The 17200-nt window shown below is 39.9% G+C and overlaps 1 protein-coding gene across 1 annotated transcript; it reads left to right on the forward strand.

Moving 5' to 3' along the window:
* The first annotated feature begins 773 nt into the window (after nt 1-773).
* On the forward strand, nt 774-16670 carry LOC119895563 (plastin-3-like). Its single transcript, XM_038708743.1, has 16 exons — nt 774-863; nt 6685-6789; nt 7034-7185; nt 9237-9366; nt 9576-9708; nt 10707-10788; nt 10876-11041; nt 11152-11294; nt 12222-12317; nt 12421-12616; nt 12804-12882; nt 13039-13156; nt 13252-13382; nt 14276-14399; nt 15165-15289; nt 15386-16670. Exons 2-16 carry the CDS (start codon nt 6729-6731, stop codon nt 15516-15518), a joined length of 1869 nt encoding a protein of 622 aa, XP_038564671.1. The 5' UTR covers nt 774-863; nt 6685-6728; the 3' UTR covers nt 15519-16670.
* The last annotated feature ends 530 nt before the right edge of the window (nt 16671-17200 follow it).

Below are 17200 nucleotides of genomic sequence, written 5' to 3' on the forward strand. Positions count from 1 at the left end.
CACTGAGTGTAAGGTACTGGAGGCCACACCACAATCTGAGTCAGACAAACACACTGAGCCAAAATACTTTTGTGGGTGCAGCATGGTGCACCAATGCAGCCACCAGATTAGGGTGTTTGAGCCGTTGCTTTACATCATAAACTTCACTTATGCTGCGCAATCATGCGCAGTAGACCCTGGTGCAGTGAAAGTAAAATTTTCCTAAAGAAGAATTACGGAGTCAAAAGTGGGATATGTCTGGAGAGACAACAAGATTCTTTCTCAAAATGCAGCATCTCTTATCCTTAAATACTCTCAAATACAAAACACAGCAGCAAATGGTAATCACAGACAAATGATACTCACATCTGGAGTTTTAGCATACACTTCTTGTCTCTTCCTGAGATGACAAAAGATTGTAAAACTCTTACCCTTTGATTAATAATCAATGTTAATCTTGTGGCTCTTACTTTGAAATGTTACAACACTGTGACTGAAGGTTATTTCCAAAAATTAAGTACAGCGTCTGCTAACATGAGAAAAAAATTGGCTTCACTGCTGGCTTTGTCCAGTAATATACTGTTTATGATTTCACCTGTTCTCATCTGTTCACACATATGATCCAAAACGAATAACGCGAATATAATACATACCATATAATATGTACTAAGGTAAATTTAATTTAAAATAAAACACTGATTTCATTTTGTTTTAGTTATTAGTGTTTTAGATTTTGACCTATGATTTCGGCATGGATAGTACTCCATACAGCGACGTCACCGACAGGGCGGGGCAAACATTCCAACTGCTGTCTACTTTTGTCCCTACGTGGAGGAGGCAGGACTGCGACCTGGACGCTGTCTGGAAATTCAGGCGTACCGACAGTGAGTACCAATTTCGTGACAACTTCTAGACTAACAATTGCTTATACAGTTCAGAGTTTCCCCTAGTAGCGTTTACTAAAATAACACCCGTGTTCTACTCTGTCCTGTCTGTGATAGCCGCAGTTCTCTGTTTAAGAGGGGTGGATTTGCAGGAGTAAACGGGGATAGTTTCCTGCCCATGAAACTTGCGTGTCTGTCGCTAGCCGGCTAGCTTTAGCTACACCTTCACTGTAGCCTATTCATTCCAGAAAACACACTGACACAAAGTAGTCTTTGACTTCATTCAATTTGTGAGCAGATAACATTTTCTTGAAGTAACGGTAACTACTACTCAAAGACATAAGTCAGCGCATGTACTAATTTCAGTATGTGCATTTTAAAAACACACAAGGGCTATGTTTTCTACTAGATTTTGCAGATATAATTGCGTATATGACAAGGCACAACCAGGTTCGTTCCTTTAGCATACCGCCGCTCGCTGGAGCAAGACTCTGGAGTTAGGTTGAGCCTGCACTAATTTAAAAAAAATCTTCCCGGTAGAGCTGACTCATAAATGACCCATACATAAACACACTCACACAGTCTTTACAGAAGATTAAGCCTGGTGTAATGGTCATTTACAATGGTGTGTGTGTGTGTGAGCTTATGTGTCACATAACAAATGCAAAATCTAGAAGAAAACATGGACCTTGTCCAAAAAAGCGCAAACTGAAGTTATGTGTTTGACTAGTAGTTTTACCATCTGTTAAATAGATCTACCTCCCCTCTCGGTGCCACATTAATATAAGATATTTGCAAAGTAGTAGTAGAATTTCACTGACTGTATACGAGTGTGTATGAGAAAGGTTGGTTACTCACTCTTTTTGCGCTCATGTAAAACAGTGGTCTATGTAAGCTTGTTTACTTCTCTGAGTGATTTACCAGATTTTTCCTGTAGAGCCATCTGGGGCTACAGCTGCACACGTACATCAGGGATCCCAGTTGTGGATCATTGTACGACTGGGTCAGTCTGATCTAAAAGGCCCGCATTGGAACTTGATAAATATTGTCACTTGGAACAAGATGTGTGTTGTGAATACAGTCACTCAACAGGACTGTCTGATCATAAAGGCCCACATTTGAACTAGATAAATATTGTCACAACAGGAAGCGTGTTGTGAATACAGTCAGTCATCAGTGGTGCTATTCCTGCAACACTGCTGTTGTTCAATATTTCTTGTTCAATTTAATGCTTTCAATTTATTAATATAGTGACAATTTGGACAGAAACAGAAGTTATGTCATTGCACTTTTCATATAGAGCAGGTCTGGACTGTAGACTAGTAATGGTAATAATACAATAATATAATGGTAGCAATAATAATATGACTAATGATAATAATTGTAGCAGCTGGTGTCGAGCAGGAACATGGATGGGAACAGTAGGTGGCTTGCAACCACAGATCCAGATGCCACAGGTCTGGAGCCAGAAACCCCTGCAGAAAGCGATAGGAGAAAACTATGGGAGAGGCTAGAAGTCCAGTTCGTAACGTGCATTAATGCGATAAGGTTGCATACAGATGGGAAGAGAGAAGAGGAGAGAAGAGCTCATTGCATCATGGGAAGTCCCCCAGCAATTTTGGCCTATAACAGCATTACAAAGGGGTGGTTCAGGCTCACCTGAGCCACCCCTAACTGTAAGCTTTATCAAAGAGGAAAGCCCACTCTTCAATGCAGAGATGGTGTCTGCCTCCTGAACTGTTCGTGTTTAATGTCTTGCTTTGTTTGTGTGACAGCATACTTTTGATAGAACTGTTGTAAAATTGTTTTTTTAAATTGTTAAAGACCATTTTAACTGCCTGTGATTACCCTGATTGGTGTGGTCAGATTGCCCATGGACATGCATGTGTGGCATGCGTACTATGCTTCACAACAGGTGAAGTAAAATTCAGAATACCAACATTACGTCTTTTGAGGTTATCTAAAGACAAACCAGACAGTCAAGAAGGAGGAGGGAATGTGCTGATACTATGTTCCCACCCTTGCACATGCTCACACTTGTGTGCACAAACAGGTTTGTACTTTTTAGCTGCACTTGTTTTTACTTTTTGTTTTTGTGCTCTTCAGCTTTATAATATAGTAACTTTAAAAAAAAGATTAAGCACTCTCCACCAGGACCGTACAACCCCCAAAATGTGTAACTTTGTAAATATAAAATGTTTTTAATCTCAGTCTGTGTAAAAATATATTTAATGAAAGACAATCGTGTTGATTTTGTTTTTGAATATGTAAATCCTGTAAATAATGGGGCTCTAAAACAAATATGGTGAAAAAACAAACTACTATATGGAACATCATAGAGGACAAATCTAAGTGGAAAGTACATTGGATTTTTTTACTGTATTTCTACTATTGCTCGAAGGCACACGTCATGCTTGCGTGAGGGAAGGGTGGTATTTCACATTGACTGCGCTGATTATGCAGCTTTTAAAGGATAATGCTTTTGTTGAGTAATTACAAACCCTTGTAGGTGTGACTGCTTACCTGTAGTGGAAACTGACACACCCAACTGATTCAGCAGCACCTCAGTAACCTGTTTAATGACATTCTTAATTAGTGGTTGGTAGGGACACCTGTGTTAACACCTTGGCTAGCACAGGCGTGTTTGACTGGCTACAGCTTTATCTACAGCTACTTACTTTCGTTTGTTGAAAAAGTAATGTACAATGGAGAGAAAGTTGCAAAGATTTGTTGCTCACGGTTATTGATACTGTCTGCGGAACATTTAATTGTTGAATATTTCCATAATGATTCACTATGTCCCCTAGCTTTGTAAGCTTTTATAATATCTCTAAATCCCGCACAGGGCGTTAGGCGTGCAGCTGCTCATGATGTCAGAGTTGTGTAAACTCCACACACAGTATTTCGTTGTCGTCACCTCCTCCTTACCTGTCAGTGTGGCTGTGCTTATCTTGTGCACACAGCCTGACAAGGAAATGAAGGCATGGTGTTATAGACTGTTTGGTGTTTGTGAGTCAGTTTCCCTCACATCTGCAGGCGATTGTGACTGAGTAAAAGAAGTCCATGTTCTTGCAGACTGTGTTGGGTGTGTACATATGAACTTGACCACACTTGGGAAGGGTTCCCAATCTATTTGTGTGCCGCACATTTCCCATGTAACTGTGTGGATGAAACACACTGGCAGGACGGGGTGTGTCTGCTCTACACATTTAACTCAGCCATCTGGGAACAGCCGATTGTAAACAGCGTCAATGTGCTGTTTTTGGCTCAACAATTAAAGCTGGTGCTTAGACAGAAATGCTTGTGGGTGATATCTTGTAAAACAACAGCAAGAGAGAGCCTCTTGAATGAGTGAAAGAAGACTACAAAGAAAGTCCAGTTGCTCTTGTTTTGCTGCTGCTAGATATCATGTGACCTGGACGGCTGAAAACCTTCACAGATGTATGTGGAGGACTTAATCAAAGTACTAAATCGCAATTTGGTAAATCTCTTCCCAGTATTTTTAAGTATGTCAGCATCATTCTGATGTTCAAACTTTTCCACTGAAGCCAAGCACAATAATGTGCTTTAACTTCATCAGCAGTGTTGATGTGCTTCTAGGCAAACATGAGCCCCTCCATTTAGGTTGTTGCCGTTGCGTTTAGTTGAGGCATGCAGGAATTTTCTCTTCCCTCGAAGCACACAGTCCAGCTGTCAAAGACGGCAACTGTCTCCGGAGCCTGACACTCCGAACTCATTTTCTAGTGTTACGCAGGATTTATTGCCGTGGTTTGCGACGGTAATCACAAACCCTCTATTCTTCTGTACCACCAGCGATACGTCTCACATTTGTCCACTGCCATCTGTGCCCTTGCTCCGTGTATTTAACCCCTCTTCTGTTTCCACTCTGACTCTTGTCGAGCGGGTGTGACAAGAGGGCAATGATTGTCGGCCCTTATTGTAGCTGGGCTGACTTCAGTGGCCACATTTCACGTCCTTCTGGAGAAAAGTTAAATATAGCAACACTGTCATCATCATTTTCCTAATCGTTTAGTCAGGAGTTTGTGCTTGTCCTGATTTAGTATTACTTTTTGGAAGAAAAACACGCTGTTCTATGTGAGTCATGGAGTGGCATTTAAAAGTGTCTCTGTTAGTTCTGGTGCTGATTTAAAGTGATAAATCCAGACTTGTTACGGTTGTTACCTAGAAGCTGGGCAGTTTTAAATGAATAAACATGAGTTTATCTGAATTACCTTTTTGGGAAACTCATTTTTGATTTTGTGTTATGTCATCGTTTTGTTTGTAAGTATAGCATTAGAGGAACTGAGTCACATCTCGGGCCACGTGGCTACTAATGAATCGTTTTTCACAAATACTATTAATAGTTTCATTCATGAAAGAGGATGCACAGTTGCTGGACTTTTGTTCATTGTTTGTCTGCTTGAATGTGAGCCTGTGAGGCCGCTGTGGCCACAGAAACAGTGGATGGCTGAAATCACTAAATCAAATAAATTCCCCAATTCAGGCATTCATTTTGAACTTTTGATAATTAATATAAACTATTAAAAACCATTTGACCAACTGGACAGTCAACTATTCCCTAATATGATTTTGCACATGTGGAAACCAGAAATGGCCTTGGCCAGGGTTTCTGACTAATGCGTTGTGAAAAACAGCAATCTGTATTTTAAATCAGGAAACGGGAACATGTTTCTGTCTGGAAAAATATGTGGTCCTTACTTAACGGCAGTATAAACCTCATCTTTGTTTTCTGAACACTTGTGTTCGAGAGGAATGCTATCACACCAGTTCAGCCTTAGAGAGCGAGGCAGTACTCCCTGCTCACCTCTCTCTCTCTGTAAGTGAAGCTCGATCTGCCCAGGCCTCACGCATTCCTCTGTCGCTACTGAACGGGAAGGAGGTACTCAGTGGAATTCCTCATTTTCAGCAATTTTCAGATGTTTGCTGCGCCTCAGAGGAGTTCAGGAGCACAGTGTTTGTTTTTAGTCGAGTGAAATAACTCTTGAGTCTCGCTGGGTATAGTCTTGTTATGTGACTTGAGTCTTTACATATTTAAATGAATCTCTCTGCTGGGTGAGGGCACGTTTCTCTGCAAAAAAATGTAAAGTAGAACCCAGACGGCTTCATGATATAAACCAGCATCAAGGTCTTTACATTTCACAGACGCAGCCCTCACAGAAGGCTCACAAATATATCAGATGTTCCGTTGTGACATAAAACTGAATGGTTTTCATTTCAGCTCAGTTTGTGTGAAAGACTATTTTAACACTAAAATAAAATGTTTAGATTTGTAGAGATGCAGATAAAATGGCAAAACATTATAGGACATGCTGTTGCAGTAAGGATTTGTCATCAAATTACCTAAAGACTGAAGTAGTCTCAGTGTTCTGGCAGCTTTTTTTACCGCATGGGCTCATTGCTATACAATGGAACTAAGAGGAAATTGCTTTGATTATGGGTCAGAGCTTGGAAAAGGAAAAGAGCTCAAGACAAACTAAAGAGAACAGTAGATAAGATCAGCAGGGGGGAAGGTGGAGATTATAGGTACACAAGATGGGGAGAGACTTTTTGTTCTGGCTGGAGAAGAAAGGTCACTTCTCCGTTGGCAAGGAGGCAGAAAAGTTTCTGTAATCTGAGTAGCGGAGATGATTGACTCGAATTAAGGGGGTGCAGACTCCTTCGCTGGTTGACGCAAAAGGTTGCGGCAGTCTGGATACTTCTCAGGGGCTGAAAGCGTTGTTATTGAAGACTGGGTTCCTCTCAAGCCCTCTGTCCTGTCATTGACCGTCCAGATGACTCTGTGCTCTTTTCTTCTCCGCAGTCTCACCTTTCTCTGACTGACCACCTCAGGTCAATCACAGAAAAATGTCTGGAAAGATAACAAAGGAGGAAATGGAGGAGATGAGGGAGGTCTTTGGGAAAATTGGTAAGTAAAAGCCATGCTACCGTTATGACAGTGTGTTAATAAGTACGCAAGTTAAATGTTTGCTGGTTACAGTATGTGTAGCATGCAGATGTTGTTTTTTTGATATCATTGTTACTATTATCATTTGACCAAATGGATAATAACAAATGTCATGTAAATTGTAATAAATAACTGTTACTGTAGTTCCAGCCTTGGGTGTACCATAAGTCCTGGTGTGTAAATGGTTCTTTTTGTGTTTCTGTAGATCTGGACAACGATGGACAGATAAATGATTATGAACTCCACGAGCTCCTTAAAGACGCTGGCCATTCCCTTCCTGGATACATGGTTCGGGAGATCATCCAGAAACTGGACCGCAACAAGGATAATGTGATCAGCTTTGAGGAGTTTTTGTCGGTACGTTAATTGGGGCTCAGAGCAGCTCATACTGTCGAGCTTGACAAGTTTTCACCTTCTGCTCAGAGCTTTTCTTACTGAGAGCTTGTCTTTGTTTTCAGTTCTGCCTCGCCCTTTCGGGGTGGGGCCGCTACGCAAAGCAACTTTTAGCAGCATCACGCACGACAGAGTTGGAAGGGCTCTACAAACCACACACACACACACACACACACACATTTCGGGAATGTGGAAGTGAGGTCAGCAAAGTGGTGTGAGTTCCAGTATTTTGTTTCAGCAGTGATGAGGGAGCAGTCTTTTAGAGAGAGCAGTCATTCACATGGACAGAAGTGCAGCGTGATTCAAGATCAGCAGGGTCGACCAAAACGTACTGTGGCTCTGATTTTGTCTTTTTGGTGGTAGTTCAAATGTGCTATTTTAGGATAGGGTAGTTGGTCATCAGTAAGTTTAACCCTGATTATGACAGAGTGAAACAAATAATATTGGAGGATCCTAAAACTGTAGTAGTAATAGTAATAATCTGTTTTCATACAGAACAAAGAAACAAGTCATGCAGAATTAAATGGAAATTCTTATCGCCTGTAGAAGGTCATGATTGTCTTGTTGTGGTTACCTTTTTTACCGAGAGGGCCCAAAAAATGTTAGCTGGTATCCTGTGGCTCTTTTGTTTGTGGTAAAGTGTGCGTGCCTTTTCAACAAGTCTCGCAGCGCCAGGCTGAATAGCTCATTGTGGTCAGCAGCACCTGTGGGCCCGAGGTCACTGATGAAGCAGCGATAACTTCACGTTCAGGAAGTATCGCACATAATATACGTGTTGTCAGAGCAGACCTCTCTGCAGTGCCTTTAGCTGTTGCCGAGACTGATTTAGAGATACTTATTTAATGTTGGGATGTGGGGACAAGCCTGATGGTGCTGTTAGTGTGGAGGTTGAAAACGGCTGTAGCCCTGATGGGTTTTCTGTTACTGTTGATAAGCCTAATGACGTACCGGCACTCACACGCTCAATACTGTAATACTTAAATGGGTAGTGAATGCGCACTCTCTACAGTGTCTCTACAGTTTGCTTTTATGAACCCATCAACCTCACCTTCATATTAATAAACACTCTTTTTCAGCCCATTTATATTGTTCAAAGACGCACGTCACTAGCCTCGATGTTCACCATGTCTCCTCCATGTCAGGTTGGCTTTATGTTTACATGCCATAGAGGAGGAATTCCAGCAGTTGTGCTGCTGTGTCTGCTGAGTGACCTTGGCTGTCATGATGTGTAACAGGAGCGTGATTAGACAACAAGGCACTTGAACAACAGTAAAAAAAAAAATAATAAAACAAAATACAGAGAAAACATTATTTGGCTTTTGCACAGAAGTATGACTTTAACTAAAGAGTTGATTATTGATTCATCTATTGATAATTTTTTTGATTAAGTTGACATTTAAAGCAAAGAAATATAATAATATAAATACTAAATACCCATCATGAGTGATTAGTGGTTGATCTGGTTGTGATTTTGTAATAGATTTGCGCACACACACCCTTACTGGGCACTTTATTATGCACACCAATACGACTGTTCTGTTGTAAACTCTACTTTTATGATGCTCATAATGTTCAGTTTATTGTTGACACTGTCATAGAAATGTTGTTTATTATCATAATTGTTAAATTATATTTTAGCACTGAGGTCATAGTTAGTGCGGGTGCTGTGCTGGACTGCATTATATTTAGAGGGGTTTGGAATATTTTGCCCCCCTAATGTATGCAAATAGTGAAACACCAGCTTTATATATCACCTCAATAACAACAATATTAATAAAGTTACACATTTGACAATGTCACCAAAAACTGAACATTATTGAACTTCATGAATTTACTGCATCTGCGGCAGAGTTGCTGTATTGAATTGCATTAGATTGAACAGGTGTACCTAATAAAGTGTCCTGTGTCTTATCCTCAAAACAAATGTACATAAATATGTCTTAAATATTCCAAAACAACAATGTAGGAGTTTTGAGGCATATTGGTGATTGTAGTTTTCTTTGGTCTTGTTTTAGATCGTCCAGGAGCTGAAGGGCAGTGAAATAGCAAAGACTTTCCGCAAGGTCCTCAACAGAAAAGAAGGCATCCTGGCTATTGGAGGGACGTCTGAGCTGTCAAGCGAAGGAACACAACACTCGTTCTCTGGTAATAGACACACGGACATCTCCGCCTTCCTCCCTCCAGTTGCTGCTAATGTTGCCATAAACTGCTGACTTTATACCCTCCATTTGCCATTGAAGAAACCCGTAATGGACAATGTGTCCTGCTGAAATGAGTCATTATGGGCAATACAACCACATTATATTGTTGGTGTTTTGCTTTTAACTGATGCCTGTATATGTTCATCGTTACAGAGGAGGAGCGATACGCCTTTGTGAATTGGATCAACACTGCTCTGGAAAACGACCCTGACTGCAAACATGTCCTGCCCATGGATCCCAACAAAGACTCTCTCTTCACGTCTGTCGGAGACGGTATAGTGCTCTGGTGAGAGTTCTTGTTTTTACTTCAAGCCAACAACATAACCCCCCCTCCCTCACTTAGCTACCCTACCTGTATCTCACTGCGATTAATGTTGTGATCACATTCTGGCTGGGGAAAAAAGTCAAATATCCGCCTGTACTGGGGAATGCCAATCAACCATAAAGTCATTCTGCAATACAATAGTACTCCATTCCTTCAGCACACTCAAAGTATTACGTATTGTTCCAAGTATATGTTGCATTTTGTTAAGTCACCAGTTCAGCTTCACAAATGTATATCTGTTGGATCAGTAAAGTAAGGTTAGATTTATTTATCGAGCACTTTCAATACAAACCAGGTTTGTGCTTTACAGCAAACAGAACTGAGCAAAAAACATTATCACAAGACATAGGTACTGAAATACATGCATAGATGCATAGTGCACACATACACACGCTTACAGACATTCATGTATGTCAATGAAGAATGCAAATTATGTCCATGTAAAACTGGGTCTTAAGAAACCTTTTAAATGAGTCGAGAGATTCTGCTGTCCTTATATTTTCAGGGAGACTATTCCAATGTCTTGGTGCAGCTACTGAGAAGGCCCTCTCCCCAAAAGTAACATAATCATATTTGTTATCATTTAGTTTACTTACAGGTAATCTGCACTTTCTCATGTTAGTTTATAGATGGTCATAAAACAAATTGCAGAGCTGCAAAGAGACAAAATCATCTTTTGTTTGAACATATTCCAAACAGGCAAACTGCCAAGACAAAGTGAAACACTGTTCACGTGCTGAAGTTAACAGGATATTAAAGACTTTTGTGCAGCTTGTAGGCCTGGACTCTGGGGACATTGCAAATACTTGGTTGGTTGGCTACCAGGACGCCACAAAAATTCTTGACACCAAGTTGCTAAATGCCAGATTTCACAAACATGCTGTCTTTGTCTTCTTTTACAACGAATGCTGCATCAAATGTCTGATAAATATCCCGTTTTGTTTTGCATGTTTTCACAGCAAAATGATCAACCTGTCGGTGCCCGACACCATCGATGAGAGGACCATAAATAAGAAGAAGTTGACACCGTTTACAATACAGGTCAATTAAATTTACTGTATGTCACTGCTGCTGTTTCTCTTACTTTTTATGCAAATTTTCCAATAGCCGATACTTTGTACCTTACAGGAGAATCTGAACCTGGCCCTGAACTCCGCTTCTGCTATTGGCTGCCATGTGGTGAACATTGGTGCTTTAGACCTGAAAGAAGGGAAGCCACATCTGGTGCTGGGCCTGCTGTGGCAGATCATCAAAATCGGTCTGTTTGCTGACATTGAGCTCAGCAGAAATGAAGGTACAGGACATGGTTGCTAGGTCCAGTAGATAAGAGTCTGTGTTCCTATCACTAGGGTTTGCTGGTCTGTTGTCAGGTAGCTTAACTGATCATTAACACCCCTCCCGCAGCTCTGGCAGCACTGCTGAGAGACGGGGAAACCCTGGAGGACCTGATGAAGCTGTCTCCAGAAGAACTGCTGCTGCGCTGGGCAAACTTTCATCTGGAAAATGCTGGCTGGCAGAAGATCAACAACTTCAGCTCTGACATCAAGGTGGGCCCACTCACTAACATTGAGTCCAGGTGTATTTAAACACTAAACAGGTAGGAAAACCACTCAAAATTTTTGGAAGAGTCTGGAGGGTATTTTTATTTTTATTTTTTTATTCCCATGCACTAGTCCACCAACACGGGTGTCTATCAGCACACTGGGCTAGACAGTGCATGTCTGTGTTTGCACAAACTAGGTTAAATATCCGTTTCCACTGCTTCAATAATAGGATTGAATGGATAGTGTCTACCTAACTTTGGCAACCTGTCAAATGTGTATTTAAGATATTATGCGAACATTTTGTGGTTAAAAAGGTAAATTGTGCTTTAGTTTCTTTGCCAACATGTTTATTACTAAGGAAGTTCAGATAAATAAAAGCAATCAGCAGATGTACAATATTTGTTGGTTGGAAAATTTTATTACAGTGTCAGGCCATGCCATAAATCAACCAGGCAGGTATACGAGTAGCTGCTGCATCTGTCTTTTGCACCTGCCTGTCTGGTTATCCTTGTAATTTGTTTTTCTCTTGCTTGACTATCTTGTACATAGAAATCAGAGCTTTTCTGAGATATTTTTGTTCTTTCTGTTCTAATTGGTGTTCAACAAAATATTTTAACATTTTGCAATCTAATTCTTAAATGTAATTTTTATATTTGCCTATATTTTCATATCTTCTACTTCATATATATCAAATGTAGTGTTCATAAAGGAAATTTAATGTAAATACATTAATTTAGAGAAACCCAAAACATCTAAATACTTCTTTTAAGCAAGCAATACAAAACATAATGTGAACTGTAGAAGTTCCCCTCAAGCAGTATGAAGTTTATCAAAACCTCACTTACTGTACCGCTTCATTTCTGTTACACCGTGGACTGTCTTGTTCTTTCATTAGTATAAATCTTATTGTTTGTTTGTATTATTTTCCAGGACTCAAGGGCCTATTTCCACCTCCTGAATCAAATCTCTCCAAAAGGCACGGTAGAAGATCAACCACGCATCGACATTAACATGGCAGGCTTCAGTGTAAGTACTCTTGACAGTCCGCACTCACAGCTGAGTATCCTCACCACATGGTAACAGCTGTACAGTGTTTCTGATCGGAGCGTGTGGTCTGTGTGTTGTTCAGGAGAAAGACGACATGAAGAGGGCAGAGGCCATGCTGCAGCAGGCAGACCGGCTCGGCTGTCGACAGTTTGTCACCCCAGCTGACGTCGTCAGTGGAAACCCCAAACTCAACCTTGCCTTTGTGGCCAATCTATTCAACAAATATCCAGCACTAACCAAACCTGAGAATGAGGACATTGACTGGGGATTGCTGGAAGGTGGGTATGGAGAGCAGAAGAACTCTGTTTTTAGATTGAATTGTTGCTCTGTTACTACAGAGCTTCACAGGGGCCTTTCAGGGCAAGATGCATGTTTAGAGCATTTGATTATTACCGAGACCTCCATTATGGCCACCAGCTTTGTCACCTGAAATCCCCCTAAATCCCATGATCCTTTGCTGTCTAGGTGAGACACGGGAGGAGAGGACATTCCGAAACTGGATGAACTCTCTGGGAGTGAACCCACATGTCAATCATCTGTACGGGTATGTACCACAAACAAGATACTAAGACACAGTTTATCTCACTCCTGTATATGCTGGCATCTGAAGAGTTTTAACAACTAGCATATCAGATATATATTTTCTTCTCTTATATCTTATTTAATGGTAAATATTATCAAACACGCTCTCGTCTTCTAGAGACCTTCAGGATGCCATGGTCATCCTTCAACTCTATGAGAAGATTAAAGTGCCTGTTGACTGGAACAACAAGGTCAACAAGCCGCCTTACCCCAAGCTGGGAACAAACATGAAAAAGGTCAGTTACTCAGTTGGTCAATTCTTTTTAAATCTTTTTTTTAATTTAAACCTTTTTGGCGGTCTTTTGCTAACTATTTTCTATTGTCTCCCTAGTTGGAGAATTGTAACTATGCAGTGGAATTGGGCAAAACAGCCAAGTTCTCCCTTGTTGGCATCGGCGGGCAGGACCTGAACGATGGCAACGCTACCCTGACTCTGGCGCTGGTGTGGCAGCTCATGAGAAGGTGAAGAACAAACTACATCAGTATTCACTTCACAAAGGGACAAAATAGAAATACATCTTTGACATGTAAAACACCACATCCCATTTTTGTTCTACAAGAAAAAACATCAAACGGGCTAGCATGCCAGGCGTGGTTGCAGTTTGGAATGTGTGGTGGATTTTCTTTCCTGGAATCTCTGTTGTATCTCAGTGGTATTGTCACGTGTTTTGTTTTTATTTTTTTTATATGTAATGAAAATGAGTAAGACTTTTATGTATGAAATGTATGAAGAACTAAAAGTGGCAAATGAGGGCACTCAAAAGTATTTTTCTGGGACCAGGAGATGTAAAAGTAGGTTACCGTAAAGGAATTACAGAGCTTTTCTGGTAAAAACACAAATTAAAATGCTTTTGATATTTGGGTACATGACAATGAATTGATGCTAAATGATTGTGGCTGCATCCGAAGAACTTTTTGTTTTTCAGTATGTCTGTGTGTGGTATTTTGAAACACTACAATCACCATCGTCGTCATTGTGAGAGTTGGTACCCTTCATTTTATGCCAGTGGTGTTGTTAATGTGTGTGTTACTCCAAATCTAGACCACATTTCCATATACTTAGTTGTCTCCCTGTCACAAAGGGTGTGTGTCGACATATTCCCACTACTTCATGTGTTTTGTGTTAGAGTTTGCAAGGTTCGAGTGTCCCAAACATCAAAACAGTACAGACGTCCAGGCTGTTCAGACCGTGTACATGTTAAGTTCGGTGTTTGTTCTTAAACTGCAAAAAAAATGCTCCAGATTTTTAGTCATGTTCCAATGTTGCCAAGTCTTTGAGCACCAGTGAAAAATAATCAAACTGCAGGGTTCAGGTCATTTTCCATAATAAACACCCTGTTTCTGCACTCTTTCAGATATACGTTGAATGTACTGGAAGAACTGGGTGATGGACAGAAAGTAAATGATGACATCATTGTAAAGTGGGTGAACAAAACATTGGCAGAGGCTGGAAAATCAACCAAGATTACAAGCTTTAAGGTAAACCAGTCCTTGCTGTTTTTGATTAGATTACATTAAAATATTTTGATATGGAACTTTATTTTTAGCTTTTTCTGAACTTTCAACTGCATCTCGTGTGTTATTACTCTGTCCGCCCCTGTTTGTGGATGAAGACCATGAGATGTGGATGAAAGCTCAGAAAAACCAAGTGAGCAGAAAGTAGACCTATTTGGAGCTTATCTGATTGTATCTGATACAAGGTCAAGAATGAACTTCCATGTTAAAGAAAAATGAAAGATTATTTCAGAATGAGAAAGAAAAGCAGCTTCCACAGACAACACAAATGGCAAACATAAGACATATATTGAGAATAACTATTAATAAAATAATTATAATATTTAATAACTAATAATTAAAATGTTTTTGGTAAAGTTTGAGTAAAACTAACTCTTATCTGTGTATGTATAAATAAAACCTTAGTGATGACTCTCCATGCAAGAACTACTAATCCCAGCATGCATAGCATCCCACAAATATGATGTCCAATGATGCTTTTATTCCTCTATATACTATTGTGCTTTTAAGGAAATTAGTGTTTGCCTTATTTGACTGTAATGATATGATGAGTTTTGGATTGTAAAACTTTCTGTGCTGGAAGTAGAAATGCAGAGATCATCCTGTCAACTTTTAGCCATTTAAGACAGAAGTGCATGCAGTATCATACAGACCACAAGGCACTATGTTTTCTTGTCAGTCTGGCAAGCCTGTGTTAGATCCTCAGTCTGTTTGTTGTGTGGCGATCAGGACAAGGAGATCAGCAGCAGTTTGGCCGTATTGGAACTAATAGACGCCATCCAGCCCAGCAGCATCAACTACGAGCTGATAAAAACCGGCAGCCTCTCTGAAGCCGACAAGCTGGAGAACGCCAAGTAAGATTTCCTGTGACTAAAATGAAGACCAGCAGCCTGTTGCCGTGATTTTGGAAACTCTGTGTGAACAGTTTTATACCTCTCCCTCATTCCTAGGTACGCTGTCTCTATGGCGAGGAAGATCGGAGCCCGTGTCTATGCTCTCCCAGAAGACCTTGTGGAGGTCAAGCCCAAAATGGTGATGACAGTCTTTGCCTGCTTGATGGGTCGGGGGATGAAGCGAGTCTAAGAGATTGACTGGGATCATTGTGACACTTACTAAACTCATACCCACAAGCCATTAGCATTTTGAAAGAGCTCCCTCCAACTGAAGGAATGAAGAAGAATGATTTGTTTGTTTGTTTGTTGTTTGGGATGAAATTTGCATGTATCCCTGCCTCTTCTGAGGTGTTTACTGAAGAAGAATAATGTTCTGTGCTGTCCTCTTATTTAAAATGTTAACATTTTTTAAGAGATGGGTCTCATGTTACGGAGGACAGCTTGTTACTTTCGATATGCAGAACTCTTGATTAATGTATAACAATGCTGTTTTTTTATAAAGTAAGTATGCATATTTCCAGACTGATAAGTAAATTATATCCTTGACTAAGCAACACACATTCCTGAATACCATACTTATGAACACCTTTTTTTTTTTTTTTTTTTTTTTTATTTTAAGTCAGGGAGGTGGGATGTTTAGGTGGAGCACATCTCGAAAAACCTAAACATTCCCTCTCACTTAATGAAGTAAAAGCATGTCTTAATAACTGGCACCATAAACTTTTACATATCTGTATACAGAAGCCATATGGTCAAATTATAGAAATGACCAGCCTGATGTGCTGTCTGTATTCTTGTACTCGTCATTTGTTTGTTTCTTGGGATTATTACATGAGTTAAATGCTGTTTTTGGGGGTGTCTAGTCTTTGTTGTATTGGGCTTCTGTTTTGTTGTGTTTTGTCTGTTACGTTGGATGAGGAACAAGCTGACTGGACTCTCCTGGCTTCTGCTGTGCCTTCTTCTTGTCTCAGAGACAATTTGTACTCGCTCTTTGAGGTTTTCCCTTCTTGTTTTGTAGTCAACAATACCAAATATAAACAGTAACTTTATTCCAGTTTCATGATATTCTGTGACAGTGGCCAAATTGTATTTGGTTTTGTGTTCACATCTACTCTCAAGTTCTTTACATGTAACAATAAATACGACTTTGAAAAATGATCATGTTTTATGTTGATAGTTTTTAGAAAGGGCAAATGAATCTGTCAGTCTGCCGCTGTTATCAAGTAGTAATGGTGAATCAAATACCCTGATTTTATTTGTCTTAATGCACAAAGTTGATCTGATCTAAGTGGGTGTTTCCAATATATATTTGAATCTCTTTTTAAATAAAATGTTCAAATTCCTCAATTACAACTTGAATTCTGTCAGAGCAATATCTTAAATGTAAAGTTTAATATTATAGCATACATTTGTAGACACTTAATAATGCTATTAAATGCTATTTGGAAAGACTTTTACATCTAATGGGGAAAACCCCTTGTTATATTTGCAGCAAAACAAGAGCAAGATGAGACAAATGTCAATATTCTCAAGCCGTACAAGCCGGGCATCTTATCATAAACAGCATACCGTGCAGTAGCCCTGTGCTGTGACAAGTGTCTCATATCTATCTGACGGGTTAAATGTTTCAATTCAACTATATGATCATGTTAAACTAAATTTATCTGCTTAAAACAACAGTTCAGCAATAAATCATACCTTCGTGAAAGTTTTAATGGTCTGTTTTTGTTTAGACTACATTAGATTTAGCTAGGTGTACCTAAAAACTGGCAACTGTCTGTCAACATTTAAAGGAACAGTCTCATATTACACATAATTAACACATTTTATCTTGTTTGTTTAATCCATACAGAAACCAAAGCATAAACACGC

Source organism: Micropterus salmoides, unplaced genomic scaffold (genome assembly GCF_014851395.1).
Source record: "Micropterus salmoides isolate LMB-PRFRI ecotype aquatic unplaced genomic scaffold, ASM1485139v1 Ms_hic_scaffold_9, whole genome shotgun sequence".
Classification (NCBI taxonomy): domain Eukaryota; kingdom Metazoa; phylum Chordata; class Actinopteri; order Centrarchiformes; family Centrarchidae; genus Micropterus; species Micropterus salmoides.